Source organism: Chrysemys picta, chromosome 1 (assembly GCF_011386835.1).
Source record: "Chrysemys picta bellii isolate R12L10 chromosome 1, ASM1138683v2, whole genome shotgun sequence".
Lineage (NCBI taxonomy): Eukaryota > Metazoa > Chordata > Testudines > Emydidae > Chrysemys > Chrysemys picta.
This window is the reverse complement of record NC_088791.1, coordinates 155,494,302-155,519,670: the sequence shown is the minus strand read 5'-3', so window position 1 is coordinate 155,519,670 and position 25,369 is coordinate 155,494,302. Positions and strand designations below refer to the sequence as shown.

General features: G+C 45.5%; 2 protein-coding genes across 4 annotated transcripts in view; both read right to left on the bottom strand.

Annotated features, from left to right (window-relative positions):
- Nucleotides 1-25,369, bottom strand: part of NME7 (NME/NM23 family member 7) — a 200,517-nt gene that overhangs the window by 54,876 nt on the left and 120,272 nt on the right. The window lies entirely within an intron of this gene.
- On the bottom strand, nt 2,274-5,584 carry LOC135976694 (uncharacterized). The gene is made up of 2 exons (XM_065573762.1): nt 4,018-5,584; nt 2,274-2,953 (listed from the first exon to the last, which is right to left on the bottom strand). The coding sequence occupies exons 1-2, from the start codon at nt 4,553-4,555 to the stop codon at nt 2,358-2,360; spliced, it is 1,134 nt and encodes a 377-aa protein (XP_065429834.1). The 5' UTR covers nt 4,556-5,584; the 3' UTR covers nt 2,274-2,357.

Sequence of the window (25,369 nt, the reverse complement as noted above, 5' to 3'; positions counted from 1 at the left end):
ATAGAGAGATTGATATATTTGTCCAAATCAAACAGTGAGTCTGTGGGTAGAGCCAGGAACAGAATAGAACACAGGTCTCCTGACTCCTAGTCCTGTGCCTTACTCACAAAAGCCATGTCTTTGCTGGGAAAAAAGGTGTGGCTTTAAAGCATGTTAAAACCCTAGCACAGACAGGGAAAGCAGTATTTTAACATGTTAGCTGGCAGGGGTCAATCCTAGAAGGTGCTAGCGCTAACAAGTTTTAAACTACAACTTGCCTTGTCTACTCTAGGGGTATGTCTACACTACAGGATTAATCCGAATTTATATAATTCGAATTTGGGAAACAGATTGTATAAAGTCGAAATGTATGCGGCCACACTAAGCACATTAATTCGGTGGTGTGCGTCCAAGTACCGGGGCTAGCGTCGATTTCTGCAGCGTTGCACTGTGGGTAGCTATCCCATAGTTCCCGCAGTCTCCCGCGCCCATTGGAATTCTGGATTGAGATCCCAGTGCCTGATGGGACAAAAAACATCGTCGCAGGTGGTTCTGGGTACAGCCTCACCTCCTCCCTCCCTCCCTGCATGAAAGCCACGGACGGCAGACAACCATTTCGCGCCTTTTTTCCTGGGTGAACACTGCAGACTCCATACCACGGCAAGCATGGAGCCCGCTCAGCTCAAGACAGCAGTCATGAACATTGTAAACACCTCGCGCGTTCTCGTGGAGTTTATGCTGAGCCAGGACCAGAAAAACGAGGCGAGGAGGCAGCGGCGGCGGCAGCGCAGCGACAAGCATGATGAGGACATGGACATGGACATGGACACAGAATTCTGTGAAACCACGGGCCCCGGTGCTTTGGAGATCATGTTGTTAATGGGGCAGGTTCTATCCATGGAACGCCGATTCTGGGCAAGGGAAACAAGCACAGACTGGTGGGACCGCATAGTGTTGCAGGTGTGGGATGATTCCCAGTGGCTGCGGAACTTTCGCATGCGTAAGGGCACTTTCATGGAACTTTGTGACTTGCTGTCCCCTGCCCTGAAACGCCAGAATACCAAGATGAGAGCAGCCCTCACAGTTGAGAAGCACATGGCGATAGCCCTGTGGAAGCTTGCAACGCCAGACAGCTACCGGTCAGTCGGGAATCAATTTGGAGTGGGCAAATCTACGGTGGGGGCTGCTGTGATGCAAGTAGCCAAAGCAATCACTCAGGTGCTGCTACGAAAGTTAAGTATCAGAGGGGTAGCCGTGTTAGTCTGAATCTGTAAAAAGCAACAGAGGGTCCTGTGGCACCTTTGAGACTAACAGAAGTACTGGGAGCATAAGCTTTCGTGGGTAAGAACCTCACTTCTTCAGATGCAAGTAATGGAAATCTCCAGAGGCAGGTATATATCAGTGTGGAGATAACGAGGTTAGTTCAATCAGGGAGGGTGAGGTGCTCTGCTAGCAGTTGAGGTGTGAACACCAAGGGAGGAGAACCCTTACGAAAGTTAGTGACTCTGGGAAATGTGCAGGCCATAGTGGATGGCTTTGCTGCAATGGGATTCCCTAACTGTGGTGGGGCGATAGATGGAACCCATATCCCTATCTTGGCACCGGAGCACCAAGCCACCGAGTACATAAACCGCAAGGGGTACTTTTCAATGGCGCTGCAAGCACTTGTGGATCACAAGGGACGTTTCACCAACATCAACGCGGGCTGGGCGGGAAGGGTTCATGACGCTTGCGTCTTCAGGAACGCTACTCTGTTTAAAGGGCTGCAGCAAGGGACTTACTTTCCGGACCAGAAAATAACCGTTGGGGATGTTGAAATGCCAATAGTTATTCTTGGGGACCCAGCCTACCCCTTAATGCCATGGCTCATGAAGCCATACACAGGCAGCCTGGACAGGAGTCAGGAGCTGTTCAACTACAGGCTGAGCAAGTGCAGAATGGTGGTAGAATGTGCATTTGGCCGTTTAAAAGGTCGCTGGCGTTCATTATTGACTCGCTCTGACCTCAGCCAAAGAAATCTCCCCATTGTTATTTCTGCTTGCTGTGTGCTCCACAATCTCTGTGAAAGTAAGGGGGAGACCTTTATGGCGGGGTGGGAGGCTGAGGCAAATCGCCTAGCTGCTGATTACGCGCAGCCAGACACCAGGGCGATTAGAAGAGCACACCAGGAAGCGCTGTGCATCAGAGAGGCTTTGAAAACCAGTTTCATGACTGGCCAGGCTACAGTGTGAAATATCTGTTTGTTTCTCCTTCATAAAAACCTGCCCCCTTTATTGACTCATTTTCTGTAAGGAACCCACCCTCCCCCTTCCCCCAGCTTGCTTTCAAACCAAATAAAGTCACTATCATTTAAAAATCATTTATTCTTTATTAATAGATTAGAAAAAGAGGGAGGGAACCTGGGTGGGATTTGGGAGGAGGATCGGTGGGAAGGAAAAGGCCACTAAAAAAAGGTTAAAAAAATGACAGCCTTTTGCTTGGGCTGTCCACTGGGGTGGAATGGGAAGGTGTACGGAGCCTCCCCCCACCCCCCGCGTTCTTACACGTCTGGGTGAGGAGGATATGGAACATGGGGAGGGGGGAGTGGGGTACAGGGGCTGTAGTGGCAGTCTGTTTTCCTGCAGCCGTTCCTGAAGCTCCACCAGACGCCGGAGCATGTCTGTTTGCTCACGCAGCAGCCCCAGCGTTGCATCCTGCCTCCTCTGATCTTCCTGCCGCCACCTCTCATCTCGAGCGTCTCTCCTCTCCTCACGTAGGTCCCTCATGTCCTCACGTTGGTCCCTCCTGTCCTCACGTTCACTGGCTTCTTTCCTATACTTTGCAACCGTTTCCTTCCACTCATTCAGATGAGCTCTGTCACTGCGGCTGGATTCCATAATTTCTGAAAACATCTCGTCTCGCGTCTTCTTTTTACGACGCCTTATCTGTGATAGCCTTCGGGATGGAGGAGGGAGGCTTGAGGAATTTGCAGCTGCTGTAGGGAGGGGAAAGAAGAGAGAATTGTTTAAAAAGATACATTTTGCAGAACAATGCTTATACTCTTTCACGGTGACCAACACTATTCACATTACATAGCACATGTGATTTCTGTGCAAGGTCGCATTTTGCCTCTTAATACTGAGTGCCTGTGGCTTTGCTGCTAGAGATCACAGGTCCGGGCAACAGAATTCGGCTTGCATGCGGCCATGGTAAGCCATTGTCTTACGGCTTCTGCGCCCTCCTTTCCCACATACCAAGCAAAGCCCGTAGAGTGCTGCGGTTTTTCTGTTAACATTCAGCAGCAGCAGAAAACCACCCCACCCCCCCACCTCCCGCCATGAATTCTCTGGGATGATCGCTGTACCCCTCCCCCCACCGCGTGGCTGGTATCAGGGAAGATCCCTGCAGGAACCAAACTAACCCCCCCCCCCCCGCAGCCTCCCTCCCGCCATAAATTCTCTGGGATGATCACGGTACCCCTCCCCCCACCGCGTGGATGGTAACAGGGAAGATCCCTGCTAGCCAAACGCGAAAAGCTCAGGGCCAATTTCCCATCTGCGCTTGGCTAACTGCAGGGAAGGATTTATTTTCAGCCACAGGCAAACAGCCCAGTAGGAACGGCCACTTCTGTCCCCTTAATTAAGTTCCCGTATTTCAACCAGGTTACCATGAGTGATATCACTCTCTTGAGGATTACACAACAAGATAAAGAACGGATGTTGCTTGAATGCCAGCAAACACCGGGACCATACGCTGCCAGGCTTTGTCAGGCAATGATACCAGATTACTTGCTGCAAGCATGGCGTGGTCAAGTGTCCTACCATGGAGGACGGAATAAGGATGCACTGCCCAGAAACCTTGTGGCAAGGCTTTTGGAGTACCTCCAGGAGAGCTTCATGGAGATGTCCCTGGAGGATTTCCGCTCCATCCCCAGACACGTTAACAGACTTTTCCAGTAGCTGAACTGACCGCGAATGCATCCCAAGTCCTCAGGGCAAAGTAATCATTAAAAACCGTTTGCTTTTAAAACAAGTTTTATATTTTAAAAGGTAAACTCACCTGAGGTCCCTTCCATGGGGTCAGGGTCTTGGATACTGGCTTGGGAGGGTACTTCAGTCAGGCTGAGAAAAAGATCCTGGCTGTTGGGGAGAATGGAGTGCTGTGTGCTCTCTGCAAGCTCATCCTCCTCCTCCTCCTCCTCCTCTCCCCCATCGGCAGAATCCTCGGGTGTAGCTGATAAGACTATCCCCGACCCGGAATCCACGATCACAGGTGGGGTAGTGGTGGCGGCCCCCCCTAGAATTGCATGCAGCTTGGCGTAGAAGCGGCATGTCCGCGGCTCTGACCCAGAGCAACCGTTTGCCTCCTTTGTTTTTTGATAGGCTTGTCTGAGCTCCTTGACTTTCACGCGGCACTGATCTGAGTCCCTATTGTGGCCTCTCTCCATCATGCCCTTGGAGATTTTTTCAAAAGTTTTGGCATTTCGTCTTTTAGAACGAAGTTCTGCTAGCACTGAATCCTCTCCCCATACAGCGATCAGATCCAGTACCTCCCTCACGGTCCATGCTGGTGCTCTTTTTCGATTATCAGCCTGCATGGTTACCTGTGCTGATGAGCTATCTGTGGTCACCTGTGCTCAAAACACTACTTTTCCCCTACTGTTGATGTGGCCAAAAAAAAAAAATGCTTTTCTAATCCTACCAAGACCATGTTTACACTAGTAAAAAGACATTGTGTTTTAAAATGTGTTAGCTAACATGGTTTTTAAAAAAGACTTTGCACCAAAATTAGACAAAGCAAGTGGTGTTAAAAAAATTCATTAGTTGGTTGTCGTCATCTAGTGGGGGAAGCAAAGGGTTGAGCACAACTATTCACCACATTTTTAAAATATAATTTGCCGTGTCTACACAAAACGCATAATATTGTTTAACATAATCTTAGCTAGCACATTGTGAAACATGACCTAATCTTCCCAGTCTAGACAAACCCATTTATGCATAGTAAGCTCTGGAGCTGCAGAGTTAAAGATCAAGACAGGCTACCAAAAATATTTAACCTTTTTGAGGCCGAGCACTCAAACCATACAATTCTATACAAATGATACAATTTTAGAAAGATCTATATTAGCTACAGAGAGCTTAACACAGTGTGTATTTCATTCCACACAGGTAAAGAATGTGCTGCTTTTGTATCATTATCCTTTTGAGTGTAAAGAGAGTATCTATAATATGGGGCATCCCAGCCAACCTCTTTGGGTATGTCTACATTGCAATCAGAGGTGTGACTGCCGCACGTGTAGACATACCCAGGCTAGTTTAGACCTATCTAGCTTGGATTACAATAGCAGTGAAGCCATGGCTGCACGGTCACCAGAGCAACCTGTACAAGCCTGCCCGGGACACTGGGTATGTACTTGAGTGGCTAGTCCTGCTGCCATGGCATCCAGTGATGTGGAGATGGGGGAGAAAGGCCAGCAGTTGAGACAGACAGGTAGGAATCATGAGGTTCTCTACCTGTTGGCACAGTCAGCTTCCCGAGGTGATGCTAGCTTTTTGAGGGGGTTTGTGAGACCTCAGGCAGACTTCTATAATAGGGTTACCATACTTAACAAATAAAAAAAGAGGACCCTCCACGGGGTCCTGGCCCCGCCCATTTCCCACCCCCGCCCGCCCCAACTCCGCCCCTTCCCTGCCCCAACCCCACCCTAACTCCGCCCCCTCCTCCCTCCCATTCCCAGCCACGCGGAAAGGGCTGCCCGAGCGCTACCGGCTTCACGGTTTGCCAGGCAGCCCCCAGACCCTGCGCCCCCCGGCCGGCGCTTCCCCAGCACAGCTGGAGCCCGGGGGGGAAGCGCCCAGCCGGGGGCGCAGGGTCTGGAGGCTGCCCGGCAAACCATGAAGCCAGTAGTGCTCGGGCTTCGGGCAGCCCCCATGCCTCCGGACCCTGCACCGCCGGAGCCTGGGAGGGGAAGTGCCCGGCTGGCGGCTGGGGTCCGGAGGCAAGGGGGCTGCCTGAAGCCCATAGCGCTCGGGCAGCTCGTCTCTTAAACAGAGCCGAAGAGTCCGGGGAGGAGCAAAGCAGCCGCGGGAGGGGAAGTGCCCGGCCGGCATTTTCCCGGACATGTTCGGCTTTTTGGCAATTCCCCCCGGACAGGGGTTTGATTGCCGAAAAGCTGGACATGTCCAGGAAAAACCGGACGTACGGTAACCCTATTCTATAACCTACTTAAATGTATTCGACATTAGGAGTGCTTGGAAGCTGGATGGATCAGGGCCCTTATTATGGGGATGCTACAATGCCCATCATGGTGATGGACGGTATAGGAAAAATAAATAGACTAGGTAGGTGTTTCAGCAACTGGGGGAAGGAAGAAAAAGAATTATAGCAGCAAAAACGGGGATGGACCCCAGTTCCAGTCTCCCCCCACAAGTCACCAGAGACTCTGAAGGGAGACAAGGAAGCAGTTTTCAGAGCTCTCATCCCTCACTGCAGACAATATGGTTAATATCAGCTCTTCTCAGTTAGGTTTAACACTTAGCTCAATGCAATACCTTTTTTATACCTAATTGTGGCAGTTTTATGACTACTGAACCTAATTAAATGACTACCCCACGCAGGACTGATTTATGTAGAGGATTTAATGCTCCTGAAAGGTTCTTGTATCTTAGGGCTTGGCTGTAGACAATGGATCGTGTGATGTGTCTTGGATGGAAGCTGGAGGCATGTAGGTACGTATAGCGGTCAGTAGGTTTCCGGTATAGGGTGGTGTTTATGTGACCATCACTTATTTGTACTGTAGTGTCCAGGAAGTGGATCTCTTGTGTGGACTGGTCCAGGCTGAGGTTGATGGTGGGGTGGAAATTGTTGAAGTCCAGGTGGAATTCTTCAAGGGCCTCCTGTCCGTGGGTCCATATGATGAAGATGTCATCAATGTAGCGCAAGTAGAGGAGGGGCACTAGGGGACGAGAGCTGAGGAAGCGTTGTTCTAAGTCAGCCATAAAAATGTTGGCATACTGTGGGGCCATGCGGGTACCCATAGCAGTGCCACTGACTTGAAGGTATAAGTTGTCCCCAAATCTGAAGTGGTTGTGGGTGAGGACAAAGTCACAAAGCTCAGCCACCAGGCTTGCTGTGGCCTCATCAGGGATACTGTTCCTGACAGCTTGTAGTCCATCCTCATGTCGAATATTGGTATAAAGTGCTTCTACATCCATGGTGGCCAGGATGGTGTTTTCAGGAAGAACATCAATGCATTGTAGTTTCCTCAGGAAGTCGGTGGTGTCTCGAAGATAGCTGGGAGTGCTGGTAGCATAGGGCTTGAGGAGAGAGTCCAAATAGCCAGATAATCCTGCTGTCAGAGTGCCAATGCCTGAGATGATGGGGCGTCCAGGGTTTCCGGGTTTATGGATCTTGGGTAACAGATAGAATACCCCTGGTCGGGGTTCTGGGGGTGTGTCCATGTAGATTTGTTCCCGTACTGTAGCTGGGAGTTTCTTGAGCAGATGGTGTAGTTTCTTTTGGTATTCCTCAGTGGGATCAGAGGATAGTGGCCTGTAGAATGTGGTCTTGGAGAGTTGCCTGGCAGCCTCCTGTTCATAATCTGACCTGTTCATTATGACTACAGCACCTCCTTTGTCAGCCCCTTTGATGATAATGTCAGAGTTGTTTCTGAGGCTGTGGATGGCATTGCGTTCTGTACGGCTGAGGTTATGGGACAAGTGATGTTGTTTGTCCACAATTTCAGCCTGTGCACGTCTGCGGAAACACTCTATATAGAGGTCCAGTCTGTCATTTCGACCGTCAGGAGGAGTCCACGCAGAGTTCTTCTTCTTGTAGTGTTGGTAGGAGGGTTCCTGTGGGTCAGTGCACTGTTCAGTGGTGCGTTGAAAATATTCCTTGAGTCGGAGACGACGAAAGTAGGGTTCCAGATCACCGCAGAACTGTATCATATTCGTGGGGATGGTGGGACAGAAAGAGAGTCCCCGAGATAGGACAGACTCTTCTGCTGGGCTAAGTGTGTGGTTGGAAAGATTGACAATGTTGTTAGATGAGTTGAGGGTACCATTGTTATAGCCCCCAGTGGCAGGTATTAGTTTAGATAGCTTACAGTCCTTTTTCCTCTGTAGAGAAGTGAAGTGTGCATTGTAAATGGCTTGTCTCATTTTTGTAAAGTCCAGCCACGTGGAAGTTTGTGTAGAAGGCTGGTATTGGATGAGAGTCTCCAGTTCTGAGAGCTCATTCTTGATCTTCTCCTGTCTGCTGTACAGGATGCTGATCAGGTGGTTCCTCAGTTTCTTTGAGAGTGTGTGGCACAGTCTCTCACCATACTCAGTGTAGTATGTTGATTGCAATGGATTTTTTACCTTCAGTCCTTTTGGTATGATGTCCATCTGTTTGCATTTGGAGAGGAAGATGATGTCTGTCTGTATCTGTGCAAGTTTTTTGTTGAGGTTGATGGATTTCCACTCCATACGGCTAAATTTAGTGCCTTGCATGGTGTCAAGTATCAGGGGGTAGCCGTGTTAGTCTGTATCTACAAAAACAACAAGGAGTCTGGTGGCACCTTAAAGACTAACAGATTTATTTGGGCATAAGCTTTCGTGAGTTAAAACCTCACTTCTTCGGATGCATAGAGTGAAAGTTACAGATGCAGGCATTATATACTGACACATGGAGAGCAGGGAGTTACTTCACAAGTGGAGAACCAGTGTTGACAGGGCCAATTCAATCAGGGTGGATGTAGTCCACTCCCAATAATAGATGAGGAGGTGTCAATTCCAGGAGAGGAAAAGCTGCTTCTGTAGTGAGCCAGCCACTCCCAGTCCCTATTCAAGCCCAGATTAATGGTGTTGAATTTGCAAATGAATTTTAGTTCTGCTGTTTCTCTTTGAAGTCTGTTTCTGAAGTTTTTTTGTTCAATGATAGTGACTTTTAAATCTGTAATAGAATGACCAGGGAGATTGAAGTGTTCACTTACTGGCTTGTGTATGTTACCATTCCTGATGTCTGATGTGTGTCCATTCATTCTTTTGCGGAGGGACTGTCCGGTTTGGCCAATGTACATGGCAGAGGGGCATTGCTGGCACATGATGGCATATATGACATTAGTGGATGTGCAGGTGAATGAGCCCCTGATGGTGTGGCTGATGTGGTTGGGTCCTCTGATGCTGTTGCCAGAGTAGATATGGGGACAGAGTAGGCAACGAGGTTTGCTACAGGGATAGGTTCCTGGGTTGGTGTTTCTGTGGTGTGGTGTGTAGTTGCTGGTGAGTATTTGCTTCAGGTTGGGGGGTTGTCTGTAAGCGAGGACTGGCCTGTCTCCCAAGGTCTGTGAGAGTGAGGGATCATTTTCCAGGATAGGTTGTAGATCGTGGATAATGCGCTGGAGAGGTTTTAGCTGGGGGCTGTATGTGATGGCCATAGAGACCTCTTAATTAAAAGCACCTTGGTCTAATAAAGTAAACTCTGTTGCCTGTCCAGGATGATTTTCGTATGAAAAAAAAGATATCTGAGCAGGTCATCCCCAGATGGTGGAGGTCTGCCATATGAGCTGCATATCAATAAGGTAAAAACCAATGTACTTATATTTTTTTGTTTGGTTGGCTGGGTTTTATGAAGATACATTCAGAAGCATGTAGAATATGTCACAGAATTAACATTATGAACACTGAATACATGCCTATTAGACTTAGACATTGGAGTCTAGATTCTCAGCTGCACCCAATACACACTGCACGTTTTGGCAGGGGGCACAAAGGAGGCAGTTCTGCACCACACTGGTGACTGTGTAGTTTAGAGCAAACTCAGGGAGCACAATGGAGTGCTGGTCATATCCTGTTCCTTGTGGGTACATCCCCTATTGAGCCCGCTACACTAGGGGCCAGGCAGAGAGTGGCATAGGGCAGTGTTAAAGGTAGAAGGGAATCCTGAACCAGCTAAATCTGTTGGCTTTATGGTTCTATTGTATTATTAGATCAGCACAAAGAGGCAATATCATAGAGAAGAATCTGACTCTGGAAGTTTACCCTTATAAGGAAATCATTAAACCACCTAGCTAATAGGCCTTGGCACAGTCTGTACCAGATTTTTCATTAGATCTGCAATAGCTGATACGCACAATTAAAACTGAAAGGACAGAGTCAGATGTTTGACCCTAAATAACATTTAAGCAATTCAATCATGTCCTTTCCATTACAGGCCTCCACAGACAGCATAACATAGTAACTGCTGCCTGTTATTGATCTGTTTGCTACTCTAGCTGACAATGGTCTGTGGCTGAATGAATTTTTTTTTAATTTAACTTGTGCTGTTTCAAGGGGTAACTGATGATATAAACTGCTTCTTTGTCAGAGTTATAATTGCCCTTCATACATGTTAATGTGTCTCTCTGTAGATGTGTAAGCAGTGATCATTAGGCAAATCAATACTAGACAAGGAAGACAACAAGCTTAGTTGCTTGAAAGAGTAGTACATTATATGATTATATAGTCTAGTATTTTATATGGTCATCTTTCACATCACATAAAAATGTCACATAGGCAATGCAGTTATAAGACAGTATAAAACTACATAAGTATTTAGCCCTCAAATATATCTAATTCTTTGGACTTTCATAGTATCTGCTACAGAGATGCTCCCAACCCTGGCAGGTGGGTCATGTCATTGTTCCCATTCAACAGACGTGGAAACTGAGGCACAGACTAAGCAATTTGCCCAAGGTTACATGAAGGTCAGAGACAGAACTGAAAATAGAAGTCAAATCTCCTCGCTCCCAATCCTGTATTTTAAACCATAAGGACTATACTCCCTTTCAGTTGTTAAGAGTAATAGAGTTTAAGGGCAGAAGGGACCATTATATCATCTAGCCTGACCTCCTGTATATCCCAGGCCACTAATACCCACACACTAAACCCAACGACCAAAATGAGACGAAAGTAAATGAGCCCTGTAGTGGGGCGGCTGCCCCACTCTTGAGGAACAGGAGTTAAAAGCAGCCCTGGAGAGGGCTGCAGCTGTGAAGAAAGCCTCGGCTGATTGGGGAACCAGCCACAAATGCGGCCATGCCCCAATCAGGGCCCAGCTGACCCTTATAAAAGGGCAGTGGGCCAGGAGCACACAGAATCTCTCTCTAGTGGTAGAGAAGGAAGGGCCTGGCTGCCTGGAAGCTGAAAGGGTACCAAGACTGGAGCAGGGCTGGGGGAAGGCCAGAGGAGCTGGGGAGCTCCGGCCTAGAAACCCCCCAGGCTGCAGGCCTTGTTAAAGGCCAAAGAAGGTACTGGGGTTGCAGAGGGCAGCCCAAGGGCAGGCAGAGGCAGCAGGTCCAAAACCCCCCTTGCCGGTGATGAGTGGCAATTATACTGCAGTCCCCCCCAGTGAACGGGGGCTAGATGGTGACTGGCAGTAGCCAAAGACTGAGGCGAGGTGGGGACAGACGGTGGGAGTTCCCCGGGGAGGGGAGACCCAGATCTGTGGGGGTACTGCCAGGGGGAAGCACCCCGGCCTGAAAGGGGCACCAGGATCCAGGAGGGACTTGGGCCCAGCGGCAAGTGGGACACCGGCCTGCAGAGGGTGCTCCAGAGGCTGGAAACGCTAATTCCCTGGACGACCAGCAGGAGGCACCACAGGGGTGAGTTCCGCCCCGTTACAAGCCCTCAGGAGACTAGACCACGTGCCACAGGCAGAGAATAGGAGGGACAGAGGTGCCTCAGTGCCAGAGGCCCCTGCAATGGCCTGATTTAGATATACCTGGATAATCCTGGCAAGTGATCTGCACAACCGTGCTGCAGAGGAAGGCGAAAAAATCCCAAGGTCCCTGCCAATCTGGCCTGGGGGAGAATTCCTTCCGAACCTCACATATGGTGATAAGTTAGACCCTGAGCAAGTGAGCAAGAACCAGCCAGCCAAGCACCTGAGAGAGAGAATACTTGGTACCACCTCAGAGCACCAGCCCACACTGCCCCATCTCCAGTTGTGACCATGTCTGATGCTTGAAAGGAGTGAAAAAAAAGCCTCCTTGAATACATGGTGGCGGCTGTCCCCTTCCTGAGTCCTGCCACTGACTCACTGAAACTCTGAAGCACAAGGTTTTAGGAAAATAAGATATAAACTAGAAGTGAGCTCCAGGGCTGTTGAGCCTTGTCCCCTAGCATCACAAGCAATCCTGTCATACAATTGCACTCATATATTTGTCCACCTCTCTCTAAAAACTAATTAAGTTGTTTTCCCCCACAACTCCTACTGGGCGGCTGTTCCAGAATCTCACCCTTCTGATGGTTAGAAACCTTCTAATTTCCAGCCTGAATTTGTTCATAGCCAGTTTGCATTCATTTGTTCTTATGAAAATATTGTCCATTAAGCTTAAATACTCTTCACCCTCCCTGGTATTTACCACCCTAATATATTTACAGAGAGCAATCATATCCTTCTCGGTCTTCTTTTCCCCCCGAGACTAAACAAGCCAAGCTCTTCCAATCTACTCTCATAAGATAGGCCCTTAATTTCCCTGATCATCCTACTAGTGCTTCTCTGCACCTGTACCAGTTTCAATTCATCTTTCTTGAACGTGGGAATTGCATACAGCAGTGGCTCTCAACCTTTCCAGACTACGTTTAGGAGACTGATTTGTCTTGTGTATCCCAAGTTTCACCTCACTTAGAAACCACTTGCTTACAAAATCAGACATAAAAATACAAAAGTGTTACAGCACACTATTATTGAAAAATTGCTTACTTTCTCATTTTTACTATATAGTCATAAAATAAATTGATTGGAATATAAATATTGTACTTGCATTTCAGTGTATAGTATATAGAGCAGTATAAACAAGTCATTGTCTGTATGAAATTTGAGTTTGTACTGACTTCGCTAGTGCTTTTTATGTAGCCTGTTGTAAAACTAAGCAAACAACAAGATGAGTTGATGTATCCCTGGAAGACGTCTGCTTACCCTCAGGGGTACACGTACCCCTGGTTGAGAACCACTGGCATACAATATTCCAAATAAGGTCCTGTACAAGGGCATTAATGCTTCTCTCTCTCTCTACTGGTAATGCCTCGCCTAATACATTCTAGGATCACATTTGCCTTTTTCACAGCCACATCTCATTGGTGGCTCAGTCATCCTGTGATCAATCCACATACCCACGTCTCTCTCCTCCTCTGTCTCTTCCAACTGATAAAGCCACAGCTTGTAGCAGAAATTCTTATCATCAGACTAAGTATATGACCTTACAATTCGTAATATTAAATTTCATCTGATTCCTGTCGCTCTAGTCTTCAAGGCCACCCAGATCTTCCAGTAAAATATTCTGATCCTCCTCTATTGATGCCTCCCACCTTTGTACCATTAGCAAATTTCATTAGCACACTGCTACTTTTTGTGCCAAGGTCATTGATAAAAATATTGACTAAGATTGGTCACAAGACTGATCCTTGAGTAACTTTGCTAGTAACCTCTCTCTAGTCCGATAATTCACCTTTCAGCACAACCTGTTCCTCCTTTTCCCTTTAACCAATTCCCAACTGTTACCCATCTCTGTGAAAACACAGAGTGTTAATGCAAAATTAAGGTTGAGATTTTAAATTCTGAAAGTAAAGGAATTTCGATTACAATTTCCCACAGCTGCCTTAAATTCCTCTTAAACTCGCTGCACACTGGCATTATACCAGGATCTATCACTGAAACAATATTCCATAAGAGGGTGTGCATTGGCACACACCACTTCAAGTGCATTGTGAAGCACAAACTGAAAAGCTTTCAGCCACTAAGCAGTATGCAGGAAGCGAGGAACGCCAAGCCTGATCTAGGCTATTTGATAGTATATGCTATACCAAACTTTGTTTTTTTATGCATATGAGAAGACTGTTCGAGAAGGATAAGAGAAAAGAACAATAATGCCTAGTACTTCTGTAGCATTTTACATCTTAAAAATGTTGTAAAAATATTAACTAATCACCACAACACCCATGTGTGGGCAGTGACTATTTTACGGATGGGGAAACTGAGGCAGAAAGAGGCTAAAAGGGAAGTGACAGCCTTAGGCCTACCTAACAACAAAAGGCCCTACTCTTCTAGAGGCCATATATAAACAGCCAAACAGCCAGCAGCGAAATCTAACTCCAGTCCCAGCACAGAGTTCAAATTCCCCAACTGCCCTCCACCAGCTCCAAAACCGAGTTTTTGTTCTAGCCCCTTGCTTGCCTAGTCACTGTATGAGACAACAAATGCACAACACCATTGAAAACTTCCTTTTGCTCTCACCCTAGCTCCTTTCCCCTCCCCAAACTCTCTGTGAAAAAGTTTTCTGGATTGCACTTAAACAGAACAACTTTACTGAGAAAATATCAAGTACCTTATCAAAGTACTATAATTTCTCATGAGCAAATGTGTACTTTTTTTTTTTAATTTGGGTGATAGAAACTATACTGCTAACCTCTTTCCTTTCTAGCTGATATCGAGGATGTAGATCCATGCTTTGTGTTCTGTATAAATCAGCATTTTAATTAACATTTTAACCCATCCTTCTAACTCTGTAGAGTAGCTACCTCTTTGCTGCTGTTACATTTCATTGATTTTGTTCACAGATTCATAAATTCTAAGGCCACAAAGACCCATCATGATCATCTAGTCTGACCTCAGGTATAACACAGATCATAGAACTTCCCCAAAATAATTCTCAGACCCTATCTTTTAGAAAAGCATGCTATCTTGATGAAAAATGTGTCAGTTATGGAGAATGGTTAATTACTCCCAACATTAAACATTTATGCCTTATTTCCATTCTGAATTTGTCTAGCTTCAACTTCTAGCCATTAGATCGTGTTATACCTTTCTCTGCTAAACTGAAGAGCCCATTATTAAATTTCTGTTCCCTATGTAGATACTTATTAGGGATATAAAATACTAACTGGTTAACCGGTAAGCATTAATCTTACCGGTTAACCAACCCTAACCGTTAGCTCCCAGCCAGAGCAGCCCCGGCCATGTGGGCCTGCCGGCCGGCCGGCCGGAGCAACCCCAGTCCCAACCCCAGCCCAGCTGACGGGAGCAGCCCCAGCTACGCAGGCTCCAGCCCCTCTCCCTTTAATTGGTTAACCATTTAAATGACATAATTTTAATCATTTAAACGGTTAACTCTTTAAATGGATATTTACATCCCTAATGCTTATAAAATATAATCAAGTCACCCCTTAACCTTATCTTTGTTAAACTAAATAGATTGAGCTCTCTGATTGGGGTTTTGTGGGGCCCTGGGCCAGAGCAAGTGGGGGCCGCTCCCCACCCCTTCCACCTGCAGTCCCCCCGCACGCTCCTGCCGGGAAAATGGGGTTGGGGCATGGGGGCTTGTCACGCTGAGTGGGGTCGGGGCGCAGGGGCTTGTCCCGCTCTGCCCGCCTGGCACTCTTGCCGTGGAGCAGGGTCAGGGTGCGGGCATTTGTCCTGCTCTGCCCGCCTAGTACTACTGCCCCCACACCCTGACCCCGCTCCCTGGCTAGAATGCCGGGCAGGCGGGCAGAGCGGGGCAAGCCCGGCAAGCCCCCTGTGATCCAACCTCAATCCCCAGCTGGAGTGCCAGGTGAGCGGTAAGCCCCCAAGGAAGCTGCCCCTCTGACCATTTAGGGCTTTAGAGAACACAACTGGCACCTTGAATTGCACCGAGAAACCACATGACCAGTGCAAAGCACAAGTGTTATATGCTCATGCTGACCCAGCACACTTAGGAAACAGGCAGCAACATCCTGCACAAGCTGAAGCTTCCAGGTGGTTTTCAAGGGCAGTTCCAAGCAAAACATATACAGTAGTCCAGGCTGGAGGAGACAAAAGCATGGATATCTATGGATATTAGAGAGGAAAGATGGTCTTGTGATTAAGACACACTGGACAGAGACTTGAGAGATGTGGGTTCATGTCCCAGTCCTACCACAGACCTCCTGTGCAACCTTCGACAAGTCACTTTATCTCTTGGTGACTCAGTTTCCCATCTGTAAAATGGGAATAATATTTCCTTTCTTTCTCCCACCACTTGTCGGTATTGTCTATTTAGACTGTAAACTCTTTGGGGGCAGGAACCATTTCTTACTACATGTACATACAGTACTCAGTTTAATAGAGTCCTGATCCTCACTGAGGCACCTTGACAATACCATAGTACAATTAATAAATATCTGTGGTAAGCAAGGGCACCAGAAGGACTGCAAAAGGAGGGGTGGAGGAGAAGGGCATGAAACCCAAACAGGCCAAATTTGTCCATGTTTCCACTTTTTGTAGGATCCCTTTATGATGTTCCGGTAATTAAAGAGCTCCTGATGGAGCCATATTGGCCTCATACTATTCTTCATATCTTTCCTTTATGCTTATGACCAGCAAAAAAGCTATAGAGGTTTGTGCTCCTTGGGGTGGAACTACCAGTGTTTTCCTGACATAGACAAACCAAAACTAGTAAGGGGAAACTGTTGCTGTTGAAGAGCAAAGGGTTACAAAGGGTCAAGAGCAGGGTGACACCGTGGGAATTTTCTGTAACATTTTTATGAATCCTAGGCATGCCTCAGTTTCCCTATGTACATTGCATTGCTACCCAGTAGGTGCAAAAAGGTTAGCACTGCTCTTGGAACAGGGCAAGAGACCAGAGATGTTGTCTGTGTCACCCAGCTGCCGGGGGGAGGTGGGGGTCAGGGGAGGAATGAGTAGAGTCATTAAAAAACTGGCTCAAAACAGAGGGTCCAGCAAGACAAAGGTGACCCAACCACTGAACAATCAACACCTAATGGGGGAAACCCCAGCAAGCGAGATTTGTGAACTGAGCTGGAGAACAAGGTGTCAGGTGACCAGAAGAAGGAGAGCATTTTTGGAGGGACTCAGGAGCCCAGACCAGAGGAGACAAAGGGGGGCTGGGGGAAAGAGCTGGAGTTGTAGTCCATTAAAACATGTCTGGCTCATTATGACACTGGTTTGGCCAGGATGGACTACGGCTTAATTTTTGCCTCTCTGTGCTAACCTAAGGACTTTCAGATTCTGTACCCAGAATAAATTGACTAATAAATTGTTACCTTGTTCAGAAAAGACTGCCGGTGTCATTGCAAATACTCACTGAGAACATTGCGCCCTGAAGGGGTATAGTACTAGTCTCCCGCAGGAGTCTGATTCAGCTGGATTCACTGCAGGGAGCCATGGTGAGAAACAGGGATTGCTGGTGCTGGAGTCTTGGAGGCCAGGGGCCTGCCTCTGTGGAACTGTGTAGGTCTGTGGGGCCTGGAACACTAAAGGGGTCATTCCCAGGAGATTGGGTATAGATTGGGGCATAGACCAGTCCCTGTGACTTCATGACAAGCAGAAATTAAGAACTATGTGTCTGTTAAATTCCTGTTGTTGGCAATGTCTCTTTAGTGGCTTCCTGTTACAGTTCCATCCCCATGTTCTGAGGTTATTTATTCTCAGTCTGGGAGAATTTTCGTGCTATCAAAGCAAGGAAATGAGTCAGGTAATCTGGGGTTCTACTCCCAGCTCTGTCATGGACTTGCTGTCACTTAACTCCTCTGTGATGTACTGTCTCTATTCACAACGTTTTTCCATACACGTGGGATAGCCATATATGGTACTTTCAGCACAAATGGCTTATTTTAGATTAAGAAAAACAGAAAAAAAGACCAAAACGAAAGCCTCCATGAAAGCCTGGTATGTATATTTGGTGCAACATGCTGCATCAACTCAGTATCCTAGAGTGGCAGCTGTCTTGCATGACAAATATTTAAAGGTGCAGTACATGGGAAACAAAATCACAAGTTACACAGTTACATGCACCACAGTCACAAAGCCTGTTCTCATTTATATAACTTTTTGAGCACTTACCACTATAGGTGCTGGAGACGGCGGGGGGGGGGACGACGACACCAAAGGATAGTTTCTCCTCTACTTTTTAAATGGGGGTGGAGGGTGGCATGTCTTCTGGCATGACAAAAGGGCAGCCAGGCCAAATTTCAGCGAGTGTGTGGCATTGTGACCTGGTTTCGAATTTAAAATGACCCTGACAAATTGGCGAATTGGTCTGAAATCAACAAGATGAAATTCAATAAAGACAAGTGCTGAGTGCTTCACTTAGGAAGGAAAAATCAAATGCACAAACATAAAATGGGGAGTAACTGGCTAGCTGGTAGTACTCCTGAAAAGGATCTATGGGCTATAGTGGACCATTAAGTAATTATGAGCCAACAATATGATGTGGTTGCAAAAAAGGATAATATAATTCTTGGATGTATTAATAAGAGTTTTGCATGTAAAATATGGGAGGTAATTGTCCCTCTCTACTCAGCACTGGTGAGGCCTCAGCTGGAGTACTGTGTCTAGTTCTGGGTGCCACGCTGTAGGAAAGATGTAGACAAATTGAAAAGAGTCCAGAAAAGAGCAACAAAAATGATAAGTTTTCTGGCCTAAGGGGAAAGATTAAAACACTGGGCATTTTTAATCTAGGGAAAAGAAGACTGAAGAGGGATCTGATAGTTTTTATCGTTAAGGACTGTTATACAGAGGACTGTGAGCAATTGTTCTCTATGTCCACTGAAGGTAGGACAAGAAGTAATGGGCTTAATCTGCAGCAAGGGAGAATTGGAAAGCGTTTTCTAATATCTAACCTGGACACAAATCAGATGTCAAGAATTATAACATTCAAAAACATTCAAAAACCAGTCGGAGAACACTTCAACCTCCCTGGACATTCAATTACAGACCTAAAAGTCGCAATTCTTCAACAAAAAAACTTCAAAAACAGACTCCAACAAGAAACTGCAGAACTGGAATTAATTTGCAAACTGGACACCATTAAACCAGGCTTGAATAAAGACTGGGAGTGGATGGGTCATTACTCAAACTAAAAACTATTTCCCCATGCTAATTTTCCGCCTACTGTTACTCACACCTTCTTGTCAACTGTTTAAAATGGGCCATACTGATTATCACTACCAAAGATTTTTTTTCTCCTGCTGATAATAGCTCACCTTAACTGATTAGTCTCTTTAGAGTTGGTATGGCAACCCCCATTTTTTTATGTTCTCTGTGTGTGTGTGTGTGTGTGTGTGTGTGTGTGTGTGTGTGTATCTATATCTATCTTCCTACTGTATTTTCCACTGCATGCATCTGATGAAGTGGGTTTTAGCCTACGAAAGCTTATGCCCAAATAAATTTGTTAATCTCTAAGGTGCCACAAGTACTTCTCGTTGTTTTTGCTGACACAGACTAACACGGCTACCACTCTGAAAGTTATAATAGTGTTTGACAGTGACTTGCAAATAGAAAATGTTCTGCAAGCCAACTGTTAAATTCTGTTTTCTTTTTGAAAATTGGTTCTTTATTACAGTTTGAGACATGATGGGTTAACTCAGTTTATACAGAATTTCAGAGACACTATATACTGTAATCTAATGGAAACAAGATTCAGGCAAGTGACATGGCTTCATAATCAATGTATTCTATTGGTACCAGTGGCAAGAGGACAAAGTTAAGGTCTACCCTAATCTGCCTCCAAATTACAATTCTTTGTTCATCAGAACCACATTAACAGATAAATTAAATGGTATAACTACATCCAGGATTATAAAAAATAAATTTCAAATTTGGGTGTCTAAAGTTAAGAGGCAGGGTTTTTAAAGTGCCTGTGTGATTTAGGCACACCAATCTTCAACGGGACTTGTGCTTTCAGGTCACCTAGGCACTTCTGAAAATCCCATCCATAATTCATATTCAGGCACCTACATAAAAATGCCTTATTTTTCATATGTGTTCAAAGTCCAAACTTCCAACAAATTCAATGGGTGCTAAGCACCTCTGGAAAAAAAAAATCAGGATTTTTATTTAGATGCCCAAATATGGACTTGGTTCCCAACTTTATGCACCTAGCTTAGAAAATCTAGGTTATAATTTTAACAGCATGAAGAAAAAATATTAAAATGGGCATTGTAATGAACTTGCTGGCCTCTGATTGGGCAACTCACTAGTCCCCTAGAACAAGCAGAAGGGAAAAGATTGGGCTATTTGTCATTCTAGGAGCTGTAGAAACACATTTCAGTATTCATAGATGGCAACCTGTTACTAGCATGACCAAGAAGTGACAGAAGATCAGACTCAAGGAGACAGACAGAGGGTTGGACTGTGATAGCAGCTGGTTCAGGCAATAGCCTGGCAATTGACTGTGAAGGAAAACCCTAAGTAGAGCAGTCCAAGCAGACAATGAGAGGCAAACACTGCAGCTGGCTGGCAGGAGAACAAGGAAAGGCCCCCTAAAGAGACCACTGATGTGGGAACTGAACCCTGGCCAGTGGGTTCCACAGGCCAATAATTAATTGCCCTCTAACAGAAGAATGGGCTAGCAGGAGCACCCTAAATACTAGGTCTGAAAGGGAAGAGGATATCCTTGTGCCTCTCTACTTGATTGCCTCCTACAGGTGGATTTACAAACTATTGTGATTATTTTTAATTGTCATTTGTCTAAGACAGGGGTAGGCAACCTATGGCACGCGTGCCGAAGGCGGCACACGAGCTGATTTTCAGTGGCACTCAAACTGCCCGGGTCCTGGCCACCGGTCCGGGGGGCTCTGCATTTTAATTTAATTTTAAATGAAGCTTCTTAAGCATTTTAAAAACTTTATTTACTTTACATACAACAATAGTTTAGTTATATATTATAGACTTATAGAAAGAGACCTTCTAAAAACGTTAAAATGTATTACTGGCACGCGAAACCTTAAATTAGAGTGAATAAATGAAGACTCGGCACACCACTTCCGAAAGGTTGCTGACCCCTGGTCTAAGACACCTTTTTCCCTTTGCCAGCTCTAGCAACAACTCACCGGTTATTTACCAGATATGGGCAAAAATCTGTAGAACCTAGTTCCTGGAGTGCAGACTGTACTTCGTTCCCTGTAACTGCATTTCCCTCCACACTACCAAATATTTACAAGGGACTGTTGTATCACAGCACTCCCAGTGATCCCTACAGTTAGGTCAGTTACAGTGGGTTGGTTTTAGCCCAGTTACTTGTAGACAAATACCTATATCACAAAATCCACTAAAATCTTTGGCAATGCTGTCCCAGCATACAAACTACACTAGTATACAACAACAAAACAGCTCAAAACAGCAAGTTTTCTGTCTGAAATCTTCCCCTATGGCAACAAGAAATTCTTTTTACAATGAGAGAGTCTTTCCTTTGCAGAAGTGTTGCCAAAAATAATCCAGTCACAGCAAATGGCACACATTTCATTCCAGTTTTAGCATTGTGCACTAATTACTGGTTTTGTGCATTTAGAGCTGTTCCTACCTTTTCTATGTTGGGGACCAAAGAAAGTTAATCACTTGTCCTCACTCCTCCTCACCCCCAGAGTTTGGGGGCTCAGACAAAATGAGACTGAGGTCCAAACAACAATCTCATTTTGATTTTGTGAAACCCAGGCCACATGTGTTTTTGTCCACCACTACTGATGTCATATAATTCAAAGGCCAGTAGTCTGACCTCCTGATATCACTGGCCACTGACACCACCCAGCAACCGAAATGAGACCTAAATATTACAGCCCATAGAAGACTAGACTATTATATGCCACAGGCAGAGAATGTGCGTGATTGGACACCATTCTGGATGCCTACGCCAGGCTCTGGGAGATGTTATCATTAGGGTCTTTAAGACCCACTTTAAAAATGTGAATTGCCACATTTGTAGTAATTATTACATTAGTTACATATCAGAGAGACAATTTGCCACATATAAACGAAGGCAACATCCATATGGGTCAGAGTCCAATGCCTTTACTGACCTTGAGTAGCACCTTACTTCAAGAGCGGTCTCATTGACTTCAAATGAGACAACTAGTGGAGTAAAGGACTATTCAACATGAGCACAGGTGGCACAATCTGGCCCTTTATGTTTTGTGCCATAATTCCAGACTTTGCCCTTGTCTTGGTTTATAGCAGGTTGTATTTTTTTATCAGGAGGCAGTGCATCAGATATGAACATGTGTGCACAATATGCCACAGCGCATTGTTAACATTAGTAGTTAAGAACATGCTGCATAAAATGCTTGATTGGCTGTTCTCAAATGCCTTTAAACTTTGGTATTTATATGCCAAACTTCTTCACACATGTTAAGGTCACTAGACTTCATAAATCAGAGTCAATTTAGGTCCTTCTGTCCTGAGTCTGTCAAAGGACATTGGCACTGTCCCAGGATTTTAGAATTGCTCCAGGATTTTATCTCCTGGACAGCAGTGCTGATTGAAAGTTACCACAGTAAGTTTAAACAAAAAACATCTCATTGATCTGAAACATAATAACTAAATGTGAAAGGTGCATTTATATGAGAGAATGAGAAAAACACTTAAATCTTTCCCAGTCAACAAATGTTAAAATTAAAAAAAAAAAAAATTATTTTCACATCAAAACTGAAACACCACATTGAACAGAAAACAAAATCTAAAGTAATGAAGCTTGAAACTAACCCTTCAAGATAATTGAACCGTATAGGACAAAATCAGATTTTTTTATTTTATACACACACACACGAACTCAGGTATCTGAATGACAATGTACTATATATGGGACACTTTAAATATTTACCCTCTCTCTAAGCATTAAAATATCAGTCATGAAGCTCTAAGACTCTACATAACCTTGTTAGACGGGAAATTGCTTTTCTGGTTTCTACTACCACTACCCGAGGCAGACATTGCAACCACAATGTTTAGTCAGTAGCTTCCCTGACTATGTAGATTGGGGATGATAAAAATGTGATACTTTAACCACGTTTTGTCAAGGACAAGCTGCAAACATTATCTAACTAGACAGATAAATTCTAAGCAAAGACACTCCTGAAAGCAACTCTGTCCCTGTGCATTTATACTGTATGTGGATAAGGAATTGATTTAAGGTGATTCTTATAACAAACAGTGGAGATGGAAGTACACAACTTATCTAACATACCATTAAAGCAAGCAATATGAAGCCAATGTCCAAAACCTAAGACATCTGTTTCTAATGCATGTAGAATCATGCTTATTTTCACTCTACACATAGTGTTGCTACCAGGTAAAAAGGAACCACACAAACAAATATCCAAGATGATCCAATGGTTAGAGCACTAGCTTGGGACTCAGGAGACTAGGATTCAATTCCCTGCTCAGCTACAGATTTCTGGTGTGTCTTCGGGGAAATCAACTAGTCTCTCTGTGCCTCACTTCCCCGTCTGTAAAATGGGGATAACAACACTTCCCTACCTCACAGGAGTGTTGTGAGGATGAATACATTAAAGATTGTGACTCACTCAGGTACTATGGTAATGGAAGCTATGTGAAGACCTTAGATAAATAGTTTCATAGAGCTTCAGGCCAGAAGAAATCATTAGATCATCTAGTCTGACCTCCTGTATATCACATGCCATTAAATTCCACCTAAATTGAGCCTATTGCCTTCAGTTAAACCAAAACATTTTACTCCTCAGGAGAGTATACTGATGTGTACCACAGGCAGAGAAAAGGAAAGACTGAGGCACAACCAATGCCCGAAGCCCTATGATGGCCAGGAATTGAGTAGATGAAATATACACAGATGATCCTAGCAGACAAGTCACAACCCACACTGTAGAGGAAGATGAAACATAGCCAAGGTCCCTAACAATCTAACCTGGGGAAATTCCTTTCTGATCCCAAATCTGGCAATCAGTTAGATCCTGAGCATGTGAGCAAGACACACCAGCCAGCCATCTAAAACAGAGGATTTTCATACCACTGGCCTAGCCCACCCTCACTAGCCATGGCAGATCTCTGATGCTTTAGAGGAAGGAGAATGGGGGGGGGGGGGGGACAACAACAAAACTCAAAACACAGAGATTATAATTGTGCACTGGGGCAAAAAATTCCTTCCTAACCTCTGCTCGAAGCCCTGAAACAGGAGATTCCATTATAACCATTATCATCATACAGAACTACAAGTGTTATGAGCATGTTGGATTTATCTTTAATAACTTTAAGACTGCTAGTTTGTGGATACCTTCCAGTATCAGCAGTATCATGCCAAGGGTTAAACAAAACCAGCATAAACATGAAAAACAAAAACAAAATAAAATGACAACCCCAATCTTTCAAAGAGTTCAAGTAATCAGAAACCCGCCATTAATGGCATTTGGGATAACCACAGGAGCAGTATACTGTGTGAACTGCTATTGAGAGAAGTGACTTACCTTCATTTAAATATAGGTCAAATAACTGGGCTTATGCTCTGCTCATACTAGAGTAACAGAGTACAAGAAATGGAACATTTAACATGGCCAAATGGAAAAGTAATTAGAAATTAGCAAAAATATTTAAATAATTCCCCCAATATTTGCCTTCTCTAATGTTAAACGTGAATCTACTGAGCAATAAACTCTAAAGAACTTATTCTCTTCTTCAAGTGTAAATCTATAAAATACTGAGCATTGGAAACTGCCAAATTACAACTAAATCATCATACCATAATATTAAAATACAAAGCCCTGACTGCACTGCCTAGGGACTGTCATTTTGTCTTCTGGATGCTCTCTGGTGTCTTTTTGTCTGCACCTTATTGTCTGGTTAGTCAAAAACGGGATAGGGACTGTCTCTACCTCTCTGTTCTGTACAGCATCATGTACATTGATGGCACTCAAATAAATACATAATAAAGCCTATAACAATAATCATATTACAAGCAGGGCTACAGAATTCAAGCTTTTTGTTTCCTACAATGAACATGGGGACTCAGGATATGTCTATACTGCAACATAAGCCCAGGCATAGACGACTCATACAGTAACTCCTCACTTAACGTCCTCTCGCTTAACGTTGTTTCAAAGTTACGTCGCTGCTCCATTAGGGAACATACTCATTTAAAGTTGTGCAATGCTCCCTTATAACGTCGTTTGGCTGACTTTACAAGGGAGCATTGCAAAAGTTCCTCTTCTCCGCCTCCTCCCCCTCCCTTTCTCCCTCCCTCCCAGCACTTCCCCTGCCGCCAAACAGCTGTTTGGCGGCGCTTAGGAGTTTCTGGGAGGGAGGGAGCCAGCGTGCGAGCGGGGAAGCTGCCCCGTCCCTGCCCTCCCCCGGCGGGCAGGGCCACCCAGAACGCAGGGGCTTTAAGGGCTGCAGGGCCCTGGGATCAGGGGGCCCCGGCCTGCAGCTCTAAAGTCCCTTTCGGAATGCGGCCCTGTGAGCACGGGCCGGATGACTCAGGAGGAGCAGGGACAGCCACGCAGCCAGCGGCCTGAGAGAAGTGGCGCTTTCCCCTTCAAAGCCGGCCGGAGAGAAGCGGCGCTTTGAAGGGGAAATCGCGGCTCCCAGAATCACGGCTATGGGGGCGGTGCCGCGCTGCGCAGAGTCACCTGCACACCCCCTGCACCAAACAGGAGCTGCCCCAGGT

Bases quoted from the DNA above. Each gene is read 5' to 3' on its own strand.
- LOC135976694 (XM_065573762.1), bottom strand. From the start codon at position 4,555: ATGCAGGCTGATAATCGAAAAAGAGCACCAGCATGGACCGTGAGGGAG. The intron at 2,954-4,017 runs GTGAGTTTACCT...CCCTCCCTACAG, and splicing joins CCCCATGGAAGGGACCTCAG to CAGCTGCAAATTCCTCAAGC.